This window comes from Festucalex cinctus, chromosome 3, assembly GCF_051991245.1.
Source record: "Festucalex cinctus isolate MCC-2025b chromosome 3, RoL_Fcin_1.0, whole genome shotgun sequence".
NCBI classification, from domain to species: Eukaryota; Metazoa; Chordata; class Actinopteri; order Syngnathiformes; family Syngnathidae; genus Festucalex; species Festucalex cinctus.
The window spans coordinates 24887341-24899494 of record NC_135413.1 but is presented as its reverse complement, the minus strand read 5'-3'; the positions used below and the strand labels follow the sequence as shown (position 1 = coordinate 24899494).

At 38.6% G+C, this 12154-nt stretch overlaps 1 protein-coding gene across 2 annotated transcripts in view; it reads left to right on the top strand.

The window, feature by feature from the left end:
• Positions 1 to 12154, top strand: part of ptprq (protein tyrosine phosphatase receptor type Q) — a 45603-nt gene that overhangs the window by 32241 nt on the left and 1208 nt on the right. For both annotated transcript variants that reach the window (XM_077517042.1, XM_077517043.1), the window contains 13 exons: positions 73 to 316; positions 395 to 468; positions 1806 to 1905; positions 3642 to 3770; positions 4767 to 4811; positions 6217 to 6243; positions 6597 to 6678; positions 6751 to 6841; positions 7353 to 7429; positions 8034 to 8168; positions 8243 to 8368; positions 8450 to 8595; positions 9424 to 9559. In XM_077517042.1, coding sequence (XP_077373168.1) covers positions 73 to 316; positions 395 to 468; positions 1806 to 1905; positions 3642 to 3770; positions 4767 to 4811; positions 6217 to 6243; positions 6597 to 6678; positions 6751 to 6841; positions 7353 to 7429; positions 8034 to 8168; positions 8243 to 8368; positions 8450 to 8595; positions 9424 to 9559 — 1412 coding nt within the window. The remainder of the gene's footprint in view (positions 1 to 72; positions 317 to 394; positions 469 to 1805; positions 1906 to 3641; positions 3771 to 4766; positions 4812 to 6216; positions 6244 to 6596; positions 6679 to 6750; positions 6842 to 7352; positions 7430 to 8033; positions 8169 to 8242; positions 8369 to 8449; positions 8596 to 9423; positions 9560 to 12154) is intronic.

Genomic DNA, 12154 nt, shown 5'->3' with positions numbered 1-12154 from the left:
CGTCGCTCTGAGTCCGTCGGACTTTGACAGCCACATCAAACATTATCTGCATCCTATTCCATCATGTCACAGTGAAGGACGTGGCAAACCTTACAACCTGGAGGGACGCCTTCTTCAAACATCCCGGCCCGTACTTGACGGACCAGGGCTTCCCCAACCCGCCGTGCTCGGGGAATAGTCGCAGGGTGTCCGAAAGCCTCCGACGCAATCACACCACGCCGGTGACGTACGTGATAGGAGAGCGTGACGAGTGCCTGCAGGAGAACAACACGGAAGTGCTTTGTAACGGACCTCTGAAGGCCAACACTGTTTATAAGTGAGTGGACCATGTGCCATCAAATGTTTTGTAATACATCAAAACTGTTTTGATGACGATACTGTGTGTATTCAACAGGTATAAGTTCAGAGCAACTAACATCATCGGCCAATACACTGACTCTGACTACTCCGAACATATTAAAACTGCAGGTATATTTACAGTATTTGTTTAGGTCAGAGGTATCCAAACTTTTTCATTTGAGGGCCAGAAAACAATAAATCAGAGGGCCGCAAGGGCCACATAATGTTATGAAGAGAAATTGTCTTTAGTCATAAAAATAGTACAAATAATTATTTGTGCTTTTGCATATTTAGAAAAATGGTATAGTACATAAACCAATTTATTTGTAATATAGCAGTAGGGTTATTATAGTTTTGGAATTTTTTATTTAGTTTTTATTTCGTTTTGAGTTTTGTTTTTTAAATTTAGTTAGTTTTAAATAGTTTTCAGGGTGTTTATTCGTTTTAGTTCTTTAATAAATGCTTAGTTTTAGTTTAGTTAGTTTCAGTATTAGTTTTAGGTTTGTTTGTTATTTTAACTCATTCACTCCCAGCCATTTTCATGTTATATTGCTATAAAAACATGGAACCTACCAAAATAAAGATTAAAGTCTCTTCTTTCATCAGGGAAAAAAAAAAAAAAGTATATTTGTATCTGTTTTTACATTTTGCAACAATTAGCATTAGAATTAGCTAAGTTTCATCATTATTTACAAACCTGTTGAAAATACTGGGAAAAACAGCTTGTTGCAACATGGCCCTGGCTGATCTCTTATACTTTGCTGCCACCTGCTGGCCATTTTTTTTCCTTTTTTTTTTTGTATAACTACCATTACTTTAAGTGACCTCTTCAGGTCAGAAACTGCATCAAAGTTGTCATAATGCTCCAGCATACAAAAACCTAAAAAACAAAAACAAAACAAAAAACAAAAAAACGTATAAATACGTTTTTGGGAGTGAATGAGTTAATGTGTATCACTTGTGCGCAATATTTAAAAAACACCATGGGAGCGATGTCATCTGAAGTTGCTTTTCTATTGGCTGCTGCTGAATGACGTCACTTCTGTGTGACATACTTTCAAACGTCAATATTCCGGTTTTTATCAAAAATAAATCTACTAAAAATCACATTTAAAATCATCCCCAAAGGCTCATGCATTAAATTATTTACCAAAGACTAAAACGAAGGACATGTTTGCTATAATTATAGTTAGTTTTAGGTAGTTTTCTAAACATAAAATGTAGTAACTGAGTCAAATGCCATTTTTAGCACTGAAAAATGGACGGCGGGCCGCAAATGGCCCCCGGGCCGTGGTTTGGACACCACTGGTTTGGGTCTTCAGTGGTGACTTACCCACAAATTTCACACATTTTTATCCAAATTAATTAAGTTATCTACTATATGTATTGAAAAGCACCTTTGTATACATTTAACAATTAATAATACATCAAAATGATTGCCTGCCACTTATTTTGTCTCCCTGTAGTGCACGGGCTGTTGAGCAGAGATGAGCAGATTATCTTGGGTGTACTCCTCTCCTTCTTCTTGGCAGTGCTGCTGATTGTCATCATCTGCGCGTCCGTCAAGTAAGGAAATGGAAACACTCAGCACCTTTGTTAACAAATTCACAAAACACTCAGGAACTAATCAAAGCACTCGGACAGGCGACAAATGCAAGTTCGATTCATGAATAGCAGAGGTAGAACAGGACGTACAGCGCGAAGACGCAAGCTGTATTATGGAGTACCGTAAGAGGAGAGCAATATAATCCAAAATGTTTTATTTTAATTTAATGGAATATGAAAGTGGCATGACAGGGTAAAAAAAACATTGTGAAAGAACATTTCTGAGTAATATTGAAGGAAAGACAAATTGCAAAGAAAAATTTTCTGAAATAACGCATTTTATCATGCGTCTTTTTCTGTAATAAAACATTCTAGAATTGTCCACATTATCTATTAGTCACAAAAGTGTATTATTATTATGTAAATTAACCACACTGAGCTCAAAATTCAGCAAAATTCAGTACCACTTGCTTGAAAACACATTTCGTCACCCATATATATATAAATTTTTTATTTTTTATTTTTTTGCCTGAATCATCTCCTCATGATGCAAATGGTTCAAATTTTTTTGTTTCCTGAAAAATCTGAAAAAATGACTTGGGCGATTATTTTAAGAAGGCGTCGATTTGTAAAATAGGCTTGACTTTGTTTTGTATTTCAAAATTCAGTAAGATGTTATGTACAAACCATTGAAAAGCAAAATTTCTAATATATGAGCCTTTAAAATAGTTTTAACACATGTCTTGAATTGCATGAGTATAACTTTGAAACATACTACTAGGAAGGCAAATATACTTTATTGGGCCAATGTTAAATTCTGACGGTATGATAACAGGGAAGGAAATATAAAATATGTATTATTGAAATATTTTGGGTAAATAATCTCATAATTTTTTCCCTCTTGAACACAATCTATTTTAATTTTTTGTCAAGAAGATATGTGTACTATTAACTCATTCACTGCCAGTCATTATAGAAAATTTTTACATTTCCAATACTCACGTGATATTACATTCAATAATTATATATAAACCGAATCTACCAAATAACAGAATAGACTCCCTACTTTTTGCCCCGTCCCGTTCTTTTATAATTGACAGCAGAAAAATGTAGGTTTGCCAAAATACGGCCATTTCTCCCATGGACTCTGAAACTGTGTTTATTTCCTATAAAATGGGGCAATGATGTCATCTACCGGTGGTTGGGCATCAGTAAAGTTGTTTCCAAGTTTGATATTTACAGTGGAGCATGCTCAGATTCGCCCCCATTTAGCACCGCTCTAAAAAATACAATTGACAAGTATACTTGTCAAAGGCAGTGAATGAGTTAATTCTTTTTTTTTAAGTGACAGTGTCACACCACTGTTGAGCTATTTTTAGAACAGAACTGTGAGCTACTCACGTTGTCCTTGGGGCTAACTAGTACCGGTTGGCACCCTTTTTTTTTTTTTTTTTTTAGGATAATCCATATTAACAGGGTAAACCGGCATCCGTGTTTGCAGGTTTTTTCATCTTGCTCCCTCCCTGCTTCTCCGTGTGTAACTCACCCTTCCCCTCCCAAAACAAAAGTTCAAAGAAGTGGCCAATCATATTGTGCTCTGCTTAGATGTCCCCTCAAGCATGAAATGAAGAGCTGATTACCGGTTATTTCAGTTACTTTTGAAACCACAGTAAACCATCAAACCAGTAATCGGCCCATGCCTAACTGTATACATGACGTATAACGAGTCTGTTTTGTACTTTTGCCACATTTTCCAGGGTGCACCAGCGCAAGAAGGAGGGCGGAACGTATTCCCCCCGAGAAGCGGAGATCATCGAGACCAAGTGCAAACTGGATCAGCTGATTGCTGTGGCAGACTTGGAGCTGAAGCAAGAAAAAGTCAACCGGTTAGTACATTAAATATGACGACGCCGAACAAGTGTTGGCAACGATCGGTGTGACTTCGCGCCGGCTGCTCCAGATATACGACGTTAAATGCAAATTGAACAAGACCAAAGTGTCTCCGCCGCCGTCAGCACTAAATCATCTTGTTGTTGCCGAGTTGGAGCAAAAATAGAAGCGGCGCGTTCGGAACGGCGCGACGGCATTGTGGCTTTATATTTGTTCTTTTCTTCTTTGCAGACATGCCGTCTGCCACTCTCCAACCATCTTCTCTGACAAATGTGCCTTCTTTAAAAAAAATTCCATGCACCACTCACTGGAAAATACCTTGAAAGGATTTATCACTTTTTGAGTCAAACTCATGGCCGCTCATGTTAAAAGAGACGTATAATGTAAAACGGACTCTTCTAAAAAGAAGCAAAACTGCAGGAACAGGAAACCTGTACACAAAAGTGCTGCACTGAACTGCCTTTGACCCTTTAATATATCCAACTTCACTACTTTCGAGAATATATGGCAGTATCATCAAATATTTAAGACAGCGGCCCTTAATATGCATTTGGTACTTACTATACGCTCTTGGTGTAAGAAGGCCACTCCTTTTCATAGCACTCGTTTCGGGAAGCAAAGATTTGAGGTCGTTGCATATTAATCTTTGCCTTAAGCGGCTCCTGTCTTCCACAATACGTGCCTTTTGTTTGAGATGCTGCCAGAATCGATTAGAATAATAACTCACTTATGCGTGTCACTGAACTAACTTTGCTTCACAATCACGTACACTTTGGAGCACAGTTAAGCGGGCTACACACATACGGACGCAGCATATGGATTTGCCGTCGTGAATATTTAACAGCTTTAACATTTACGATGGTTTGGACTGTTTTATGACTTGATCAGGGAAGACAAATTCCTCTTAAGATTTTGATCGATTTTGGCCCGATTATCTTTATGCATGTACTCTACTTTAGACCTCTCACACTGAGCACTTTCCCCCAAACCAGGTATTCGTCCTTCTTCTTCAGACGGAAGGAGATATACGTCATCCAGTAAGTGTTTCGACTCTTCATGCTGTTTTCCACTTTTTTATTTGTTGCGCCCACCTTTGCCCCCCATTCACCACTCGCTCATACATACTGTCGGCATGCTTGGCCTATACGCTACAAGGCCCATTTTATTGTGTGTTATTTGTTTACCCTCACACAAATTTTTATCACACTATCGCCAACCTGCTTGGGAGGTGGAATAGTTTTGGAGGGCAAGCAGAGGTTAGTTTTATCTGGTTCATGGAATGGCAAAGAAAACAGCAGGTTATACAAAAGCGTTATACAAAGTGTTGTGTTTACTGCAGTCCGCATATACAAGGTGGGCCAGTATGAGCGATTCAACTTACATTTCTAGGATGTTATTACTTTTATACTTATTCATTGCAGATATGTTTAAACGCTGTTGTAAGTTTAAAGTAGCCTTTCAAAATCGAATTTCAATCCATTGTTAGGCTCTGTAGTTGGAGTTTCAAGTCATGGTTCAAGTTCAGATGGGGGCTTTTGTGTGTTGACTTGGGAGAGTCTCCGAAAGTGGCCCCTTCCTTCCTTCCTTCCTTCATTCATTCATTCATTCATTCATTCATTCATTCATTCATTCATTCTTTCCTTCCTTCCGTCCTTCCTTCCTTCCTTCATTCCTTCCTTCCTTCACTCTTTCTTTCCTTCCTTCCTTCCTTCCTTCCTTCCTTCCTTCCTTCCTTCCTTCCGCCCTTCCTTCCTTTCTGCCTTCCTTCCTACCTCCGTTCTTTTCATCCCTGCTTCCTATCATATAATCTGTTTATATAATCTTTCCTTCCTTACGTCGGCCCTTCTTTTATACCAGCCTTCTTGCTAACCTTCCATCCTTCCTTAATCCTTCCATCTTTCCTACTTTGCTTCATTACTTTTGCATTTTTTTCTTTCCTTCTGCTCTTTTCTTTACCAGTCTTCTTTAATTCATTCATTCATTCTTCTTTCCTACCTTCATTCCAATCTCCCTATCTTCTTTCCTTCCTTCCTTCCTTCTTAATTTTCTTTCATTCCTCTTTTCATTGTTTACTTTACTATTAGGCTATTTACTATTTATATGTTTATTTGAAATGATTGTAATGAATCTGAAAAGACCCCAAGAAGATTAGCTCAGGAGCTAATGGGGCTCTGAATAAACGAAACGAAACTTCCTTCATTCCTTACATTAGTTCATTAAAAGAGTGTATACTGTACTGACTTTTATCCCAGCCTGTGCATTATGTACTGTATATGTACATTTACACAGTGTAACTGTTATTGATTAAATCTCCTTTGCTTAAGCAGGCAAGATAAATTGTTTTCTTTTAATGAGGATTTTCTGTGCAGAAATAGCACCGGCGCAATTGTGATTAAGCTTGTTCTTTTTCCCTTTTTTTTTTTGCCATCTATTTTCATCCAGACTCCTCAGCTACAGGAAATCGCTCAAGTAAGTCATCCTGCATAAATAATGTATAAATGTGTATAAATAATATGCTGACAGTGGCTACAGCATCCCAACACAGATTTTCGAACTGCTCGCTTTATGCAAACACACTCGCCGAATATTTGCCACATCTAGGTAATTGATTACAAACATGTCAACAAGAAAAAGTAAATGTTATATTTCATATATATTCATGTCAATCAAAACCTTTATTTAACCAGAAACAAACTGGGACACATAGAGTAGAAAGTTATGCTCTGTTTTTAAATATTATGAGTATATGTACTCAATTACTTTCCACGACTGACTGTTGTGGTCCATCATTTGACTTTTTTTTTTTTTTTTTTTTTTTCAAGGCCTGTCAACAAGAAGTCTTTCCTCCAGCACGTCGAGGATCTGTGCAGCAACGACAACGCCAAATTCCAGGAGGAGTTTTCCGTGAGTGAACATCAAATCTGAGTGATTTTCTAATCATGAAATCAGACACTTTGCAACGTTTGCCCCCTTCAGGAGCTCCCCAAACTACTTCAGGACCTGGCCACCACAGACGCAGACCTCCCTTGGAACAAATCCAAGAACCGTTTCCCCAATATAAAGCCCTGTGAGTACGCATGGCAAATACGAAACCTTTTGCAATTACGGGAGTTTGTTAGCAAGACACTTCCTCTTAAATAGTCAGCTTTACAGATGCAACATCTGGAAAAACTTGTGCAACACACGGTTTTATAAGTAGTTAGAGCGCCACCTTGTGTCATAGCCTGTAATGTTTTGTTTTGTTTTGTTTTTGAGAGAGAGAGAGAGAGAGAGAGAGAGAGAGAGAGAGAGAGAGAGACCACTACAGAAGGTCCTCAGTTTACGACAGAGACTGACAATATGCACCGTGACTTTTTAATGCAGTCGGACTAACGCTGCTGCATCTCAAAAAGTTATTATTGTTACCTGTCTTTCATTTTGGGGCATACCGGTAAAAAAAAAAAAAAAAAAAAAAAAAAGCTCATTTGCATGCTAGTGTATACAAAAAAATTCATGATATGCTGTGATTTGCACACTATTTCTGAAGGAATATTCTTTCTAGTTGGGCTATACATTGAAAATGATGATTTTGTATTCAGATAATAACAATCGTGTGAAACTGCTGTCAGAACCGGGAACTGCAGGCTCGGACTACATCAACGCCAGCTTTGTCTCAGTGAGTGCAAAATGATGAAAACTGAACAATGCATTCATTTCTTCTGTTCTAATTCTGTCAGTGTGACAGATTTTTATTTTAACTCATTCACTCCCAGCCATTTTCACTGAAGCAACCCCCTTCGCTCCCGTCTGTTTTACTGGATTTTGACTGATTTTGCAAGGCCCACAGAATATTGTCTTCTATTGCTATAAAAACATGGAACCTACCAAAAAAAAGGAAAAAAATATATATTTGTATCTGTTGCCATTTTGCAGCAATTAGCATTAGAATATAGTTAGGTTTCATCGATATTTACATTCCTGGTGAAAATACTGTCAAAAAGAGCTTGTTGCAACATGGCTCTGGCTAATCTCTTATACTCTGGTGTCAGCTGCTGGCCGTTTTTTGTCATAACTACCATTGCTTTAAACCACCTCTTCGTGTCAGAAGTTGCATCAAACCATTCTGTATGCTTTCACATTAAAAAAAAAAAAAAAAAACATTGAAAAAAACATATATATATATATACGTTTTTGGGAGTGAAGGACAAAGTATTAAAAACGTATTTACACGTTTTTGGGTTTGAATGAGTTTTAAAGCGTGAATATGTTTATCCGCGAAGGGCTACCTGTGTCCCAATGAGTTCATCGCCACGCAGGGTCCTCTGCCCAACACAGTGGCTGACTTTTGGAAGATGATCTGGGAAACGGGCACCCGCACCATCGCCATGCTCACGCAGTGCCACGAAAAAGGCAGAGTGCGTCACTAAAAATGTTCACACTTCATGACAGTACCATCTCCATTTTCACACATTTGTATGTCCCGTTGTAGATTCGCTGCCACAAATACTGGCCAGAAGACAACAAGCCCATGTCAGTGTTTGGCGACATCCTTATTTCCAAATTATCTGAAGAAACTCATCCTGATTGGACTGTGAGAATGCTTAAAGTGGAAAAGGTAACGCTAAACTGAACACATTTCACGGACATCCCGAAAATGAAGTTCAACCGAAACCTTGCTTCATGTTTCAATCTGCAGCATGGACACTACATTTTGGTCCGCCATTTCAACTACACGTCGTGGCCCGAGCACGGTGTCCCGGAATGCTGTGGGACCCTCATTAAGTTTGTCCGGGCGGTCCGAACGCACCGGCACGACCACACCACCATCGCGGTGCACTGCAGGTACCCGCAAGTGCATGACTGATGTTTTGTTTTGTTTTGTTTTTTAAAATCTTGAGTGATTTGATCCCCTGAACAGTCTGTATGTAGGTTTACAAGAAAATTAATTATTTCAGAGTTCTGTTGTAATGTCTTTCTTTATGTGACTGTGCATGGAGTTTTTTTTTTTTTTTTGCCAGGTCCATACTGTGCCCCCCTTTTAAAGCTGCTCAATGTAGAAATTTGAGCAAAAATATCTTTACAATAGCCTTTTAATTTCTTCAAATTATCAGATTAACATTTTAGCTGCTCACAATGGATATTCCTGCAAGCCTCTGGCAAATAGTTTTCACACAGGATACAGGTTCCAATTTCCCGCCCTCTGACTGCGGATGTGGTCTTATGTACCAGAAGGAAGTGTGTAGTTTCATTTTTTGACCACAGGTGGCAGTAGTGATTCGAAATTCAATAATCTTTAAAGCAGCACCAATTGGACCTTCTTTTTTCCCACCTCCCTCCTCACATTGTCTTATTTTTAATCGAATAAATCCGGGACGCTGATTTAGCGAACCGCCAGGCTTCTCGTTCTTTCTTCTTTCGTAACCCAATGTGCTCAAAATCAACAGCTAATCAGTCAGTGGGTTAGGAAAACAACCCAACATTTTTTTTTTTATTTGTGGTAATAGAATGTTAGCTTTATTCTGTCATGTATTTTTTTTACTGCTATTTGGTCTATATTTACCAAAATCAATAAACAGCCATTAAAATCAGAGACTTTCGACTTATTTGTGAGCAAATTTACAAACTGAACAAATGTGTAGTCATTGTGCGTGCGTGTGTTTGTTGTCTCAGTGCCGGCGTGGGCCGAACGGGCGTGTTCATCGCTCTGGACCATCTCATCCAGCACATCCGAGATCACGACTTTGTGGACGTTTACGGCCTGGTGGCTGAGCTGCGCAGCGAGAGGATGTGCATGGTGCAGAATCTGGTAAGCACACACACTTTTTTTTTTTTTGTCACCCTGCGTTCGAAACCGCCAGAGAGGCGACACGCACAAAAATAATGCAGAATATCCTCTTAAATTGTGCCGGGTTGCTTTTAAGCATCAGCAAATGTCTGTGTAGTTGTCCTACTTTACTCTTCATGCCCCCCTGTGATCCCATTCCCTGTGAGGCATTATTAGAAAATTCTCTTTTTTGACTAAGATGATCTGGCAGTGGATGAAACGTGTATTGTGAGCAGGATTCCCCCATCCTGACGAAGCACGGCGCTATCCTAAAATCACCCGGCCTGCTCATTACTTATGGATGGATCGTTGGTGTGTCTCACTGTGGGTGTGGGGCTGCGCTGTCATTGTTATTGCAGCTCATTGTTTGTGTTGACATAGTGGGATCCACATTTGTTGTTTAGGATCACATTTAATTCTCTACAGCGATTAAGCTTCCTGTTGTGATTGTGTAATGCGAGTGATACATGCTTGTAATCATTTTTTAGTGTGAAATATTAGAAGAGACTTAAGTGATACTATTCAAACAAAGAACAATTGTCAGAAACAGAAGATAAGAGAAAATAGGGCCTGTTTATTTCAAACAGGTGTTTGTATATGAGTGCTGATATTGCTAATATTGGGGTGGCGTGGCTCAGTGTTAGAATGGTGGTCTCTCAACCCAGAAGTTGTGGGTTCAATGCCATTGTGACCACGTTGAAGTATCCTTGAGCAAGATGCTGAACCCCCAGTTGCTCCTGATATGGTGTCATCAGTCGGTGAATGAGTAGTTGAATGTAAAGCGGTTTGAAGGCCTTGTAAGGTGGAAAATTAAGTACCATTTAGCAATATCGAAGATTTTGAATGTAGACCAATATTATTGTCATGACTGGGTCACGCCAGGGTTAAGTTTGGGTCATGTTTGGGTCATGACCGTGAGGTCAAGTGTCTGTTTTGAACTGATGCAACCATCATCTGGTTTCAACTGGGAAAACACTGTGATGTGACATGTGATGTCAGGAACTATGTGATGTCAAGAATCTTTAATACCTTTACTTGGTCAACAGCCAATCAGATAATTCCATGTCACAGCCAATCCGATCAATTGACTGTCTATTTAAGCCAAACCGAGAAGTGTTTATCAAATTATTACCTCGGTTTCTCTGTGCATCTACACAGCCCAAGGGGGCTTGGCGTCTCGTGATTCTCTGCATTCTCATTGTTTCTCGTCTAGTCAAGTTTGTTCTACCCCTCTCGTTATGCGAATAAAGAATTTAAATCTTATTTGTGTCTGCGCTTTTGGGATCCAACCTCAGAACCTAACAATAATCAATGCTATTTTTTTTTTTTTTTTTTTGTGTCTGATATCAATATCGGATCAGGAAACCCCAAATTTTTACTTATAATTGCATTAAATTAATAACAATTTTCTATTCTTATAATTACCTTTTTTTTTTTTGATACAGATTCCGATATCCAGTTTTGCAGTATCAGCCGATGCCGATACCGTAACAATACCTAGGTTTTGTTTTTGTTTTTTTTCAACATGAAAAAGCTGCCTTGACATTGGTTCAGAGAATTCAAGGGCCAATAGGATATCTTGGCTCAGCATGCAGTGAACACGTCACACATCAGTGAATGTCGGAGGCATAAGATGGCACATCCAAAGTATTAGCGTCGAAACAATTGAAACAATTGAAAAACCAAAAAGTTTTTATTTTTAAGCTATGATGTGTCCACTACAGAGGACATTTTTTTAAAACTTAAATGCTAGGCTCAAATACAGTTCAAATAATTCAAACAATAATTTTATGTGTTTTTAAGTGTCTTATAGAAAACATGCTAACAACATTTAAAGCCTAAATTTGTTCAATAAAAAGTGTTATACACTTACTTTCCCTCTTCCCTAAAAAGTGCTCGCACTGAGGGAAGCCATTTTCATTTGCAATCAAAGGTAGCAAAGTCCCACCCCTACACGTTTGGCATCATTGGAAAGCTCTGAATGTCCTCTATAGAGGACAAAAGGAGTTAATTCAATCGTGGGAGATATTCAGGTTTAAAAAGGTCCACTACAGAGGACACATTTGAATTGCTGGTAGGAGGATACAGACACCTAATATCGGTACTCACACATCCCTATTTTTGATATGTAAAATTTCCCCCAAAAATGACAGATTATTTTGAAGAAAAATCTTCATTTCTCAATATAGCCATTTTCTTTAAAATTGTATGGAAATTATTGGCAATTTCCTTGAAATAAGGCCTGGTATCGAATCTATTGATACCAGTACACACCCATACCTGAAGATTAACCATGAACAGAATAGATGAAAATGCATAAATAAGAAATATTGAAATAAAATAAGTTTCCAGTGGTGCTTTGTCAACAACAGAATCACTGAGATGAATTATTTTTTGAACATTTCTGTCGCCCTCTTTGACTACCTGAGAATCACCTTCAACACTGCAAACTACAGACGCAATGATATATCTGCGTGACGCATCAATCGAAACCGAGACTTATTCACTTTATAAAGGCAGATTTTTTTTTAGTACAGCTCTTGTATTGGCTCTCATGAGATTGTGCAGGAGCGTCTA